The sequence below is a fragment of the Carcharhinus amblyrhynchos genome, chromosome 30 (genome assembly GCF_965287045.1).
Source record: "Carcharhinus amblyrhynchos chromosome 30, sCarAmb.v2.hapA, whole genome shotgun sequence".
Lineage (NCBI taxonomy): Eukaryota > Metazoa > Chordata > Chondrichthyes > Carcharhiniformes > Carcharhinidae > Carcharhinus > Carcharhinus amblyrhynchos.
The window spans coordinates 23,766,108-23,779,180 of NC_137353.1; the positions used below are offsets into that span (position 1 = coordinate 23,766,108).

The window sequence follows — 13,073 nt, forward strand, 5'->3', positions numbered from 1 at the left end:
AGGGTCCCCAGACCTGACTGAGACCCAGTAAAGACACCGCAATTGAACAGCTAGCCGCCTCTCGCTGTTCAGCCTCACAGTTGAGCAGCTACATCCCAGCAAGAGGCAGGATCTTCAGCAGAAGAGAGCAGAGGGCCAAATGGAAGCAGGAAATGGATTACGCCTCGAAGCCTGAGGCCTGGCCCACATTACCTCCAGCCTTCCATCACAACATGATCTGGCCACAATCAGATCAGCCATGATCTTGTCGAATGGCCTAGCAGGCTCGAGGGGCCGACTGGCCTACTCCTGCTCCTATTCTGTACTCTGAGTGAGCAGCAGTTTAACGGCAAGGCTTCGAGGTTGGCATGACAAGGGTTTTGGACAGCAATACTGCAAAACTCAGGTAGGATCAAATCTACAGTATCATCAACAAGAGCCTCACAAACTAGCCTCCGATCAGAGGAACACCGAGATTTTCATTCCTTATACCTTATGAGCGTCAGTCAGATTGTCAAACACCTGCTGACTTGTTCCACGAATGACAGATCATACAGCAGAAGAACACTCACCCCGTGCGAGCAAGGGCCTGAAACAAAGCTTAGCTTGATCACATCCAACAAACAGCCCTTTCTAAAAGGCCGCCAACTCCTGCAGCCTCTGCAGAAATTCCTGGAATCCTGCTCAAAATGCCAAACCTTCCATGCTCCTTCAGAAAATTCCTGGTGTTCTTTGGTCCTTCCCTGGAGGACAAAGAGTGCACGCCCTTTCCCAAACACCAACTCCTGATTCTACCATCTGCAAGTTCCCTGCTACCATAGAATCCCTACAGTGCAGAAGGAGGCCATTTGGCCCATCGAGTCTGCACTGACCACAATCCCACCCAGGTCCTATTCCTGCAACCCCACATATTTATCCTGTTTACCTCCCTAACACTAAGGGGCAATTTAGCATGGCCAATCAACCTAACCTGCACATCCTTGGACTGTGGGAGGAAACCAGAACACCCGGAGGAAACCCATGCAGACGTTCTCCCCATGTCTGCATGGGTTTCCTCCGGGTGCTCCAGTTCCCTCCCACAGCTCAAAGATGTGCAGGTTAGGTTGACTGGCCATGCTGAATTGCCGTTAGTGTCAGGGGAACTAGCAGACAAAATATGTGGGGTTACGGGAATAGGGCCTGGGTAGGATTGTGGTCGGCACAAAACTCGATGGGCTGCACTGCAGGGATGCTATGATTCTATGATGTTGGTAGCCGTGTCACTCCCTTCAGTCACGCTAACCTATCTTGCTGAACATGCGCCCATCTTTCACATCCAAATCTCATTATCAAACCGGATGGGCAAGGGCAGCGGGAAGGCCTCAATCTTGCCTAGACTCCCACAGCCAAATTTCCAACAACACCCATCAACTCCCCCGGTCCCCCCTGGACCACCACCCCATTACCAAACACCTAGTCATCATCTCCAGGATCAATATTGACTTTCTACTTTCCTTTGCTACCCCCCCAACATCCCTGGCATCAAACCCCTCCTCCACCCCCACCAATGCCATCCAGGCTCCACTCGGGGAGTTTCCACCTCTCGACAATCCTGTAACAGGGTCCTCACAGAACAAACAGTCATTGACTGATTTGTGTCCCTAACTAGCTGACTGACCTGACAATTTCCAATTTTACTTCATGGGCTTCCAGCCTCTGTGCAATTTAGTAATATTGCTCATGTGTAACTGTCTACAAACTGTTTATTCAGCAGGTAAGTAACAAAATCGCCATAGTCCCAAATGACTTTTGAGGGAGAGAGCTGATTTAGCTTGAGGATTACCATACCTCAGGCGAGGGACAAGGTTGAGAAGGCAAAGCCTACATGAATAACATCAGCCAATATGGGAATTGAACCTGCGCTGTTGGCATCACACTGCAGCATGAACCAACTGAGCCAAACCAATCCCCTAGGTAAGGAATACTCACTGCATAGCAGTACAGAGACTGTGTATTCAGCAGGTTAAGGAATACTCATTGTGTAACTGTACACAGACATTGTTATTCAGCTAGGTAAGGATCACTCACTGTGTAACTGTACAGAGATTGTGTATTCAGCAGAGTAAGGATCATTCACTGCACAACTGTATACAGACTGTTTATTCAGCAGGGTAAAGTATACTCACTGTGTAACTGTACAGAGATCGTATATTCAGCTAGGTAAGGTACACACTGTAACTGTTTTGTTCAGCATGTTATTAATTGTAATTATAGATATGGTACTTATTCAGCAGGGTAATATTGATGGTTCCACACAGCATTGCTAGGGGTTATTCTCTGTGTAACAGCACTGTGATCCCATTGATTAAGCAGATTGGGGAGAGTGTTAAAAAAATCCTCAAATCTTCAAATAAGTCAGCATCTATTTCAGTGCTAGCTGAATCATCGTCTTGTAACTAATAGTGTGATTATACAGCAGCAAGATCACATTTGAACGATCACACTTTTTTTAACCAGAGGTACATTGAAATGTACATCCAGTCACAGGGTAAATTATAACATACTTTCACAGACGCAATCATCGATGGTGTAAAATTGCTTTTCAGGAACACTTTGCTAACTGCCCCAGCCTCCCAAAACAGACACAACTATGTGAGGTCCCGGTCTGTACTCTTCAACAAGAACTCTCTCAATGCAAAGGAATGCATGGTTTATGAAATAAGATCACCAACATTCGGGGTCAGTAACAGCTGGGGAGCCCGAGTCCAGATAATCTGAGCACGCTGAGGGAGACTTGTTGATACCATACACATGGCTCTTGACCTCAAGAAGCTGACATTATTGACGAATGCCCCTTCTCCGCAACAGGACCTGCCAACCTTGCCAGCTACCATTGGGTTGAGCCAAGCAAGCTGGATTCCTGCCCTTTTGGTTTTGGGAATTGCGAACCATGTCCCTCCAAGAGCTTCAGCCAAAGCACTGGTACCTAGATGGCTGTGGGTCTACACTTGAACACTGCTCCCTGCTCCCCGCTCCCCGCCTCCACCGCCCACCAACTCCAGACTCCGAGAACATTGCCCAGAAGGAACACTTGCAACTGTCAGTTTAGCTCAGTGAGTGGCTGAGTTATCTGAATCAGACAATCGTAGCTTCAAGTCTTACTGTAGGAACTGAATGAATAGCGTGGGCTGACACTCGGATGTAGCACTGGGGAAGGTGGAGGAGCGACAAGCCTGTCTCCATCGATAAGACAAAAATAAAGATGTGCTGGCCATACAGCTCATTGCTATTTGCTGCAGCATTGTTGGGAAGAGCTTTTCAAAGGAATTAATTGTATGTGGCAGCTTTTGAAGGATGCAATTAGGCGCTACATCAATGCGAGTGCTTCTCATCATCACTGAAATCAGAGACTGTGCGAGGCCGACCTTTGAGTTCCTGGAAAGACTGTTGTCCATAATGTGTTGTTGGTGTACTCCTGATGTGGAGATGTCAGCGTTGGGCTGGGGTGGGCAAAGTAAGAAGTCTCACCACACCAGGTTAAAGTCCAACAGATTTATTTGGAACCATGAGCTTTCGGAGCACTGCTCCCTCGTCAGGCGCTCTGAAAGCTCGTGATTCCAAATAAACCTGTTGGATTTTAACCTGGTGTTCTGAGACTTCTTTGGTATTGCGACCAATAGGACTTGCATTAGATCACCGTCAAGTTGTAAGTTCAACGTTGTGATTTTCTTGTGCCCCCCTTACTTCATCCCCCCACCCCTCCTTAACTTGTTCCCATCAACACTGACAGATTTGTGGCTGCTGGAATTTTTCCACTCAAAACGCTTTCTCCAGACACCACTCTAGTTCAGAACAGTTGGCTCTAGAACCTTAAACCCTGGGCATGTGCTTATAGTTTATTTATTATTGTCACAAGTAGGCTTACATTAACACTGCAATGAAGTTACTGTGAAAATCCCCTAATCGCCATACTCCAGCACCTGTTCAGGTACACTGAGGGAGAATTTAGCATGGCCAGAGCGCCCAACCAGCACGTCTTTTGGACTGTGGGAGGAAACCGGAGCACCTGGAGGAAACCCAAGCAGACAATGTGCAAACTCTGCACAGACAATGACCCAAGCCAGGAATCAAACCTGGTTCCATGACACTGTGAGGCAACTGTACCACCCTACTGGGTCAGATTATCACAAGGACTCTGGTTTACTTTAAATGAAAAGTGGGTGCTGAGATATAAAATATCTCAAGAGCTACGCAGAGATGACATTAGTATCAGTGCGTGTAACAGGTTTGTTTTATACTTTGCTTTGAAATGTCTGCTTCATGCTTACAGCTCCAGTTTTTAGCCGCTCCTACAGTTTGTTCACCTTTCTGAGTCTGCACCCAGGCTTAACTAATCAAGCACAGTGAGCATCACTAGTAAACAGACCTGCATAATCAAACAATTGAACATTACAGGCACAAGCACCTCTTAGCTCAACACTGTGCATCAGGAGGGAGTGGGTGGGCATAATTCCAGTGTTCACAAACTGCCTGAACTGCAGGAATGGTTGACATGGTGAAATGAGGCAAGACACAATATAATGTGTAGATAATTGAGGATTAAAGTTATTCCAAAGTCTCCTTGTACATAGTAGCAGGGGTGGACGGTGGCTCAGTGGTTAGTACTGCTGCCTCACAGTGCAGGTTCGATTCCCAGCTTGGGTCACTGTCTGTGTGGAGTCTGCACATTCTCCCCGTGTCTGCATGGGTTTCCTCCGGGTGCTCCGGTTTCCTCCCACACTCCAAAGGTGTGCAGGTTAGGTGGATTGCCCCTTAGTGTCAGGGGGATTAGCAGGGTAAATACGTGGAGTTACGAGGATAGGATCTGAGTGCAGGCTCCATAGGACAAATGTCCTCCTTTTGCACTGTAGGGATTCTATGATTTACACAGAAAAAGGGGCTGAACAAAGCAGGCATAACTGATTGGGGTATTAAACAAACCCTCATTTCACTTTCGAATTGTGGGACATCTACTTATCGGAAGACACCAGTGAAGGACAGAGTACAGACCCATTTAAAAATACCACATCTGAGTAAGCAGCACTCGGGAATGCTGTCTGGACTGGAAGGGAATGACAATGGAATCCCAGTCCCCTAATGTCCCTCTGCACACTGGAATTTGTAATTTGTGACTTCCTTTTTCCGAACACTTTCCCACAAAAAAAAGGGAAGGGAGGAGGAGGAGTTAAGAGACTCAGAGCAGTAGTAAGTGCATACCACAAGGTAATGATATCCACCCACCCCCCTCCCGCACCAACAGCTCACTCCCACACCTCATTAATGACTGCAGTGTCCATTGCAGAAAGCAAACTAAACCCACAGCAACACCAGAGAGAGACAAAAAACACACACACACACACACATACACACACACGCCAATTGGATTCCAGCATCCACTGGGCACTATTCCAAATGGCACTTTCCAACTGCTCCAAACCATTCCATAGGATTTCCTTTCAAAATCCTAGGAGATTCCAGGAACATTTTTTTTTACGCATACGAGAATGAGGATATCCTCTCTGATATTCTGTGCGGGGGGGCGGGGGGGGGGGAGACAGTGAAGATGTAAATATACAAGCCACCATCATCCTTTAATTCCACATTTAATCAGCTCCTCTGTTTTTTAACACTTTCAGGGTCAAATACATCCACAACAGGGAAAAGCCTCCCGGCACCAGACTGAATATATCAGCAATCCCTGATAATCACTACAATATTGTCCGAGAGCGCTGCATCAGAAGCTGGGGTTCACACACAAGGGGTTCAGCACCCAAGAGGTTAATTCTGATGATACTAGTCAACAGGGTGAAAACATTCAAATATTGCCCCCTGCAGTGCATTGCCCCAGATCCCTCCCAGCACATTGCTCCAGACCCCCCCCCCCCCCGCAGCACGTTCCCCAAACCCCCCCCCCCGCATGTTGCCCCATCTCCAGTCACACCACAAGCACAGATTCTTCAGTAGACACTGAATTCAGTCCCAGCTCCAGGGTTCCAGACGGAGCTCAACCTTCCTCAGCCTCTCCTCACTCGAACCCACCACACCGGTTACTTCCTCACTCATTTCTCTTCTACTTTTCCTCCACATCTTCCCTTTCCTGATATTAGTCTCCAGCTTTCCCCCCATTTGTCCCTCACTTCCTTCCCCCATGCCCCCAGTTTACCCCTCCCCTCACCCCATCGCCCCTTCAGCTCCCCAACTCACCCTCAATCCCAACTCCCCCTCAGCCCCCAGCTCCCCTCACCTTCCCCTCACTTCACTCCCCCCAGCTTCCCCCTTACCCCCAGTTTACCCCTCCCCTTATTGCCCCTCCGCCCCCTCATCCTCAGCTCTCTAACTCCCCCCTCACCTCCACAGCTCCCCCATCCCCAGTTTACTCCTCCCCTCACCCCATCACCCCCTCAGCTCCCCAGCTTACCCCTCCCCTCACCTCCTCAGAAACCCCTCCTCATCCCAACTTCCCCCTCTCCCTTCAGCCCTCTACTCCCCCTCCTCTCCCCCCTCACGGTTAATTCTCAGTTTCTCCTCTGCTTGTCCCAGTGTCTCTTCCTGCAACTAAATTCTCCTGAATTTAGTCTCATTCCCCTGCCCCCTCACATCCTTCCTCTCAGCCCCCCCTCCCTCATTCCCCCTCTCTCCCCCATCCACTCTCTCATTCGTCCTCTCTCATTCTCTGTCTCATTCCCTCTGTCACACACATAGATTCCCCCTCTCTCTCCCATTCACTGTCATTTCTCTCCCCCCTCACAGACATTCTCCCTCTCTCCCCCATCCACTCATTCTCCCTCGCTCACACACAACCACATATCCCCTCTCTCTCCCCATCCTCTTTCTCACTCCCCCTCTCTCTGTCCCCTAGTCACTCTCTCATTCCCCCTCTCTCTCTCCCCCAGCCACTCTCTCATTCCCCCTCTCTCTGTCCCCTAGTCACTCTCTCATTCCCCCTCTCTCTCTCCCCCAGCCACTCTCTCATTCCCCCTCTCTCTGTCCCCTAGTCACTCTCTCATTCCCCCCCTCTCTCTCCCCCAGCCACTCTTTCATACCCTCTCTCTCTCTCTCTCCCCAGCCACTCTCTCATTCCCTCTCTCTCTCTCCCCCAGCCACTCTCTCATTCCCTCTCTCTCTCTCTCCCCCAGCCACTCTCTCATTCCCTCTCTCTCTCTCTCCCCCAGCCACTCTCTCATTCCCTCTCTCTCTCTCTCTCCCCCAGCCACTCTCTCATTCCCTCTCTCTCTCCCCCAGCCACTCTCTCATTCCCTCTCTCTCTCTCTCTCCCCCAGCCACTCTCTCATTCCCTCTCTCTCTCCCCCAGCCACTCTCTCATTCCCTCTCTCTCTCTCCCCCAGCCACTCTCTCATTCCCTCTTTCTCTCTCTCTCCCCCAGCCACTCTCTCATTCCCTCTCTCTCTCTCCCCCCAGCCACTCTCTCATTCCCTCTCTCCTCTCTCTCCCCAGCCACTCTCTCATTCCCTCTCCTCTCTCCCCCCAGCCACTCTCTCTTTCCCTCTCTCTCTCTCCCCCAGCCACTCTCTCATTCCCTCTCTCTCTCCCCCAGCCACTCTCTCATTCCCCCTCTCTCTCTCTCTCCCCCCAGCCACTCTCTCATTCCCCCCCTCTCTCTCTCTCTCCCCAGCCACTCTCTCATTCCCCCCCTCCTCTCTCTCTCTCCCCCAGCCACTCTCTCATTCCCCCTCTCTCTCTCTCTCTCCCCCAGCCACTCTCTCATTCCCTCTCTCTCTCTCTCTCCCCCACACCTCTCTCATTCCCCTCTCTCTCTCTCCCCCAGCCACTCTCTCATTCCCTCTCTCTCTCTCCCCCAGCCACTCTCTCATTCCCCCTCTCTCTCTCTCTCCCCCCAGCCACTCTCTCATTCCCCCCCTCTCTCTCTCTCCCCCAGCCACTCTCTCATTCCCCCCCCCTCTCTCTCTCTCCCCCAGCCACTCTCTCATTCCCTCTCTCTCTCTCCCCCAGCCACTCTCTCATTCCCTCTCTCTCTCTCTCCCCCAGCCACTCTCTCATTCCCTCTCTCTCTCTCCCCCAGCCACTCTCTCATTCCCTCTCTCTCTCTCTCCCCCAGCCACTCTCTCATTCCCTCTCTCTCTCTCCCCCAGCCACTCTCTCATTCCCTCTCTCTCTCCCCCAGCCACTCTCTCATTCCCTCTCTCTCTCTCCCCCAGCCACTCTCTCATTCTCTCTCTCTTCTCTCCCCCAGCCACTCTCTCATTCCCTCTCTCTCTCTCTCTCCCCCAGCCACTCTCTCATTCCCTCTCTCTCTCCCCCAGCCACTCTCTCTTTCCCTCTCTCTCTTTCTCCCCCAGCCGCTCTTCATTCCCACTCTCTCTCTCTCTCCCCCAGCCACTCTCTCATTCCCTCTCTCTCTCTCTCCCCCAGCCACTCTCTCATTCCCCCTCTCTCTCTCTCCCCAGCCACTCTCTCATTCCCTCTCTCTCTCTCATTCCCTCTCTCTCTCTCTCCCCAGCCACACTCTCATTCCCTCTCTCTCTCTCATTCCCTCTCTCTCTCTCTCCCCCAGCCACTCTCTCATTCCCTCTCTCTCTCTCTCATTCCCTCTCTCTCTCTCCCCCCCAGCCACTCTCTCATTCCCTCACACACACTCCCCCTCTCTCTCTCTCACACACACACAGACAGTACCCCCCTCCCCCGCCAGCCCGGTACCTGTGCTGTGTTGCTGCAGTGTATTCTCCATGGCGGGGCTGTCTCCGCTAAGCTGGCTCAGTCTGCGGCTGGTAGCGCTCAGTTCTGCCCTCAGGCTGCTCACTTGGCGGCTGGCCGCCTGCACAGCCCCATCGATCCGGCCGCCCAGCTGCTTATTCTCGTCCATGGTGTTCAGGATCTTGGCCTGTGGAGAAGGACATGCTGGTCAGGGACAGAGCTCACAGGGACTGGGGGTGCCATGCACAGGCTGCCCGGTACAGCTACTCTCTCCCTCCCTCTCACACTCTCTCCATCCAGACTCAGACTGCTGCTGCTGCTGCTGGAGACACGCCAGCCTCTTTAAATGGACACTACCAACCCCAGCCAGGGAAAGCCAGTGCTTACAAACCCCCTCAGACCCCCTCCCCAGCCTGGCCGAGCTCCCCACACACTCAATCAAACCATCCTGTGCCCCCCACTCTCAGCAGGGATCCAGCCTCCCCTCTAACACTCTCACCTTGCCCCTGCTGTCTCTGGTACTCTCTCTGCCTCTCCCCCTGCCTCTTGCCTGTATAGCATTGTCTATCTGCTCTAACCCAGCCTCAGCACCTTCCACTCTCTCTCTTTCTCTGCTTCATCTGCCTCTCAGCTCACTGCTCCCCCTCTCAACTGACAGAGACTGGGGGCTCTGTGTACACTCTGCCCGCCCAGCTGCTCCTGCTTCTTCCCCACACACACACTCCCTCTCTATCACTCTCCTCCCCTCTGTCTCTCTCTCTCTCTCCCCTCTGTCTCTCTCTCTCTCTCCCCCTCTGTCTCTCTCTCCCCTCCTCTGTCTCTCTCTCTCTCTCCCTGTCTCTCTCTCTCCCCCTCTGTCTGTGTGTGTCTCTCTCTCCCCCTCTGTCTGTGTGTGTCTCTCTCTCCCCCTCTGTCTGTGTGTGTCTCTCTCTCCCCCTCTGTCTGTGTGTGTCTCTCTCTCCCCCTCTGTCTGTATGTGTCTCTCTCTCCCCCTCTGTGTGTCTCTCTCTCTCCCCCTCTGTCTGTCTGTCTGTCTGTCTCTCTCTCTCCCCCCCACCCCCCATCTCTCTCTCCCCCCCACCCCCCATCTCTCTCTCCCCCTCTGTCTCTCTCTCTCTCCCCCTCTGTCTCTCTCTCTCTCTCCCCCTCTCCCCCTCTGTCTGTCTCTCTCTCTCTCCCCCCACCCCCCATCTCTCTCTCTCCCCCAACCCCCCCATCTCTCTCTCTCTCCCCCCCACCCCCCATCTCTCTCTCTCTCCCCCCACCCCCCCATCTCTCTCTCTCCCCCCCACCCCCCATCTCTCTCTCTCCCTCTCTCCCCCTCCGTCTCCCTCTCTCCCCATCTGTCTCCCTCTCTCCCCCACTGTCTCCCTCTCTCCCCCACTGTCTCCCTCTCTCCCCCACTGTCTCCCTCTCTCTCCCCCCATCTTTCTCTCTCTCTCTCTCTCTCTCTCCCCCTGTCTCTCTCTCTCTCCCCCTCTGTCTCTCTCTCTCTCTCCCCCTCTGTCTCTCTCTCTCTCTCCCCCTCTGTCTCTCTCTCTCTCTCCCTCTCTGTCTCTATCTCCCCCCTCTGTCTCTGTCTCTCTCTCTCCCCCTCTCTGTTTCTCTCTCTCTCCCCCTCTGTCTCTGTTTCTCTCTCTCTCCCCCTCTGTCTCTGTTTCTCTCTCTCTCCCCTCTGTCTCTGTCTCTCTCTCTCTCCCCCTCTGTCTCTCTCTCTCTCCCCCTCTGTCTCTGTCTCTCTCTGCCCCGTCTCTCTCTCTCTCTCTCCCCCTCTGTCTCTCTTTCTCCCCCCCTCTGTCTCTCTCTCTCTCTCTCTATCCCCCCCGTCTCTCTCTCTCTCCCCCTCTGTCTCTCTCTGCCCCCTGTCTCTCTCTCTCTCTCTACCCTCTCCCCCTCTGTCTCTCTCTCTCCCCCTCTGTCTCTCTCTCTCTCTCTACCCTCTGTCTCTCTCTCTCTCTCCCCCCTCTGTCTCTCTCTCTCTCTCCCTCTGTCTCTCTCTCTCTCTGCCCCCCTGTCTCTCTCTCTCTCCCCGTCTCTCTCTCTCCCCCCGTCTCTCTCTCTCCCCCCTGTCTCTCTCTCCCCCTCTGTCTGTCTCTCCCTCCCCCTCTGTCTCTCTCTCCCTCCCCCTCTGTCTCTCTCCCTCCCCTCTGTCTCTCTCCCTCCCCCTCTGTCTCTCTCTCTCTCTCCCCCCCCTCTCTCTCTCTCCCCCCCCCTCTCTCTCTCTCCCCCCCCTCTCTCTCTCTCCCCCCCTCTGTCTCTCTCTCTCTCTCTCTCCCCCTCTGTCTCTCTCTCTCTCCCCCCTCTGTCTCTCTCTCTCTCCCCCCTCTGTCTCTCTCTCTCTCCCCCCCTCTCTCCTCTCTCTCTCTCTCCCCCCCCTCTCTCTCTCTCTTCCCCCCCCCTCTGTCTCTCTCTCTCTCTCTCTCCCCCCCCCGTCTCTCTCTCTCTCCCCCCCTCTGTCTCTCTCTCTCTCCCCCCTCTGTCTCTCTCTCTCTCCCCCCCTCTGTCTCTCTCTCTCTCCCCCCCTCTGTCTCTCTCTCACTCCCCCCCTCTGTCTCTCTCTCTCTCCCCCCCCGTCTCTCTCTCTCTCTCTCCCCCCCCCCCGTCTCTCTCTCTCTCTCCCTCCCTCTGTCTCTCTCTCTCTCCCCCCCTCTGTCTCTCTCTCTCTCCCCCCCCCTGTCTCTCTCTCTCTCCCCCGTCTCTCTCTCTCTCTCCCCCCCGTCTCTCTCTCTCTCCTCCCCTCTGTCTCTCTCTCTCTCCCCCCCTCTGTCTCTCTCTCTCTCTCTCCCCCTCTGTCTCTCTCTCTCTCTCCCCCTCTGTCTCTCTCTCTCTCTCCCCCTCTGTCTGTCTCTCTCTGTCTCTCTTTCTCTCTGTCTCTTTCTCTCCCTGTCTCTCTCACTCCCTCTGTCGCTCACTCTCTCTCTGTCTCGCCCTCTCTCTCCCCCTGACTCTCTCCTTGTCTCTCTCTCCTTGTCTGTCTGTCTCTCTCTCTCCCTCCCCCGTCTCTCTCCCTCTCTCTGTCTGTCGCTCTCTCTCTCTCTCTGTCTGTCTCACCCTCTCTCTCTCTCTCTGTCTGTCTGTCTCTCTGTCTCACTCTCTCTCTCTCTCTCCCCACAGATGAATGTCCCCAGTGAAGCAGTGCACCCTCAGCTGGCCGCAGTATGTCAGACAGGAACACTCTGCAGCCCCATTCTCCACCTGCCTTTCACTGCCATCAGCTCTGTTCCTCGCCTCTCCCGCTCCTTACCACACCCCCTCACTCTCTCTCTGTTTCTGCTTTTTGGGAGTTGAAATGTTTGTTTGGGTTGTTGACAGGAAGTCAGATTTTCCCTGTTTCTCGGAGAGCTCTGCATTACTGGCAAAGGTACACTCACTCTGTCCCAGTAACCCCCAACCCCACTGGGGCACTCTGGACTGTGGGGGGCAAATGAATGGGGGGAATGAATGAATGGGGGGAATGAAGAGCAGAGTGGGTGAAGGGGGAATCAAAGGGACAGGGGGATGTGGAGTAGGGAATGGAGGGGGGAAGGAGAGGGAGATGAGGAGAGGGAGGGGGAAGGAGAGGAAGAGGAGGGACAAAGACACAGGAGGGAGGGGTGGAGTGGCTGCCAGTAGTTAATGCCTCACTGGCAGCAGAGTGAATTGACCAAAGCCCTCATGCCTGGAGGTAGGGTTGTCTCCCTCAGCCTGTCCATCTTCAGGTCAGAGTTCAGGGAGGGTTACTGGGTAGAGGAGATTACAAGTGGATGCATGATGGGAGGGGACTGGCTGTGATGTTCCCCAGAGTCCGAGATTCAGACATAGAGAAGAAACAAATGAATGGGGTATAAGTGGGTGGGAGCCACAGTTACACGGAGCTCTGCAGGTTACAAGGAGCATCATAGGTTTCACAGAATGCTGCAGGGACCAGGGGGTTGCAGCACTCAGGGGGTGAAGCAGGGACCATGAAGTAAAGCAGGGACCAGGGGGCGGTGCAGGGACCAGGGGGTGAAGCAGGAAGCAAGGACCAGGGGGCGATGCAGGGACCAGGGGGCGATGCACGGACCAGGGGCGGCGCAGGGACACAGGGGGCGGCGCAGGGACACAGGGGGTGAAGCAGGAAGCAAGGACCAGGGGGCGATGCAGGGACCAGGGGGCGATGCAGGGACCAGGGGGCAGTGCAGGCCGTGATGTGGAGATGCCAGGTAAACACAGTAAGAAGTCTCACAACACCAGGCTGAAATCCAACAGGTTTATTTTGTAGCAAATGCCACAAGCTTTCGGAGCGCTGCTCCTTCATCAGGTGAGTGGGATTTCAGTTCACAAACAGGGCATATAAAGACGCAAACTCAGTTTACAAAATAATGGTTGGAATGCAAGTCTTTACAGGTAATCAAGTCTTAAAGGTACAGACAATGTGAGCGGAG

The 13,073-nt window shown here is 53.5% G+C and overlaps 1 protein-coding gene across 4 annotated transcripts in view; it reads right to left on the reverse strand.

Annotated features, from left to right (window-relative positions):
- kazna (kazrin, periplakin interacting protein a) overlaps nucleotides 1–13,073 on the reverse strand; it is a 610,507-nt gene that overhangs the window by 318,773 nt on the left and 278,661 nt on the right. For 3 of the 4 annotated variants that reach the window (XM_080214942.1, XM_080214943.1, XM_080214945.1), the window contains one exon: nucleotides 8,674–8,857. In XM_080214942.1, the coding sequence (XP_080071068.1) occupies nucleotides 8,674–8,857 (184 nt within the window). Of the gene's footprint in view, nucleotides 1–8,673; nucleotides 8,858–9,169; nucleotides 9,339–13,073 lie in introns of those variants that run through there. The other variant, XM_080214944.1, reaches the window with a different exon arrangement.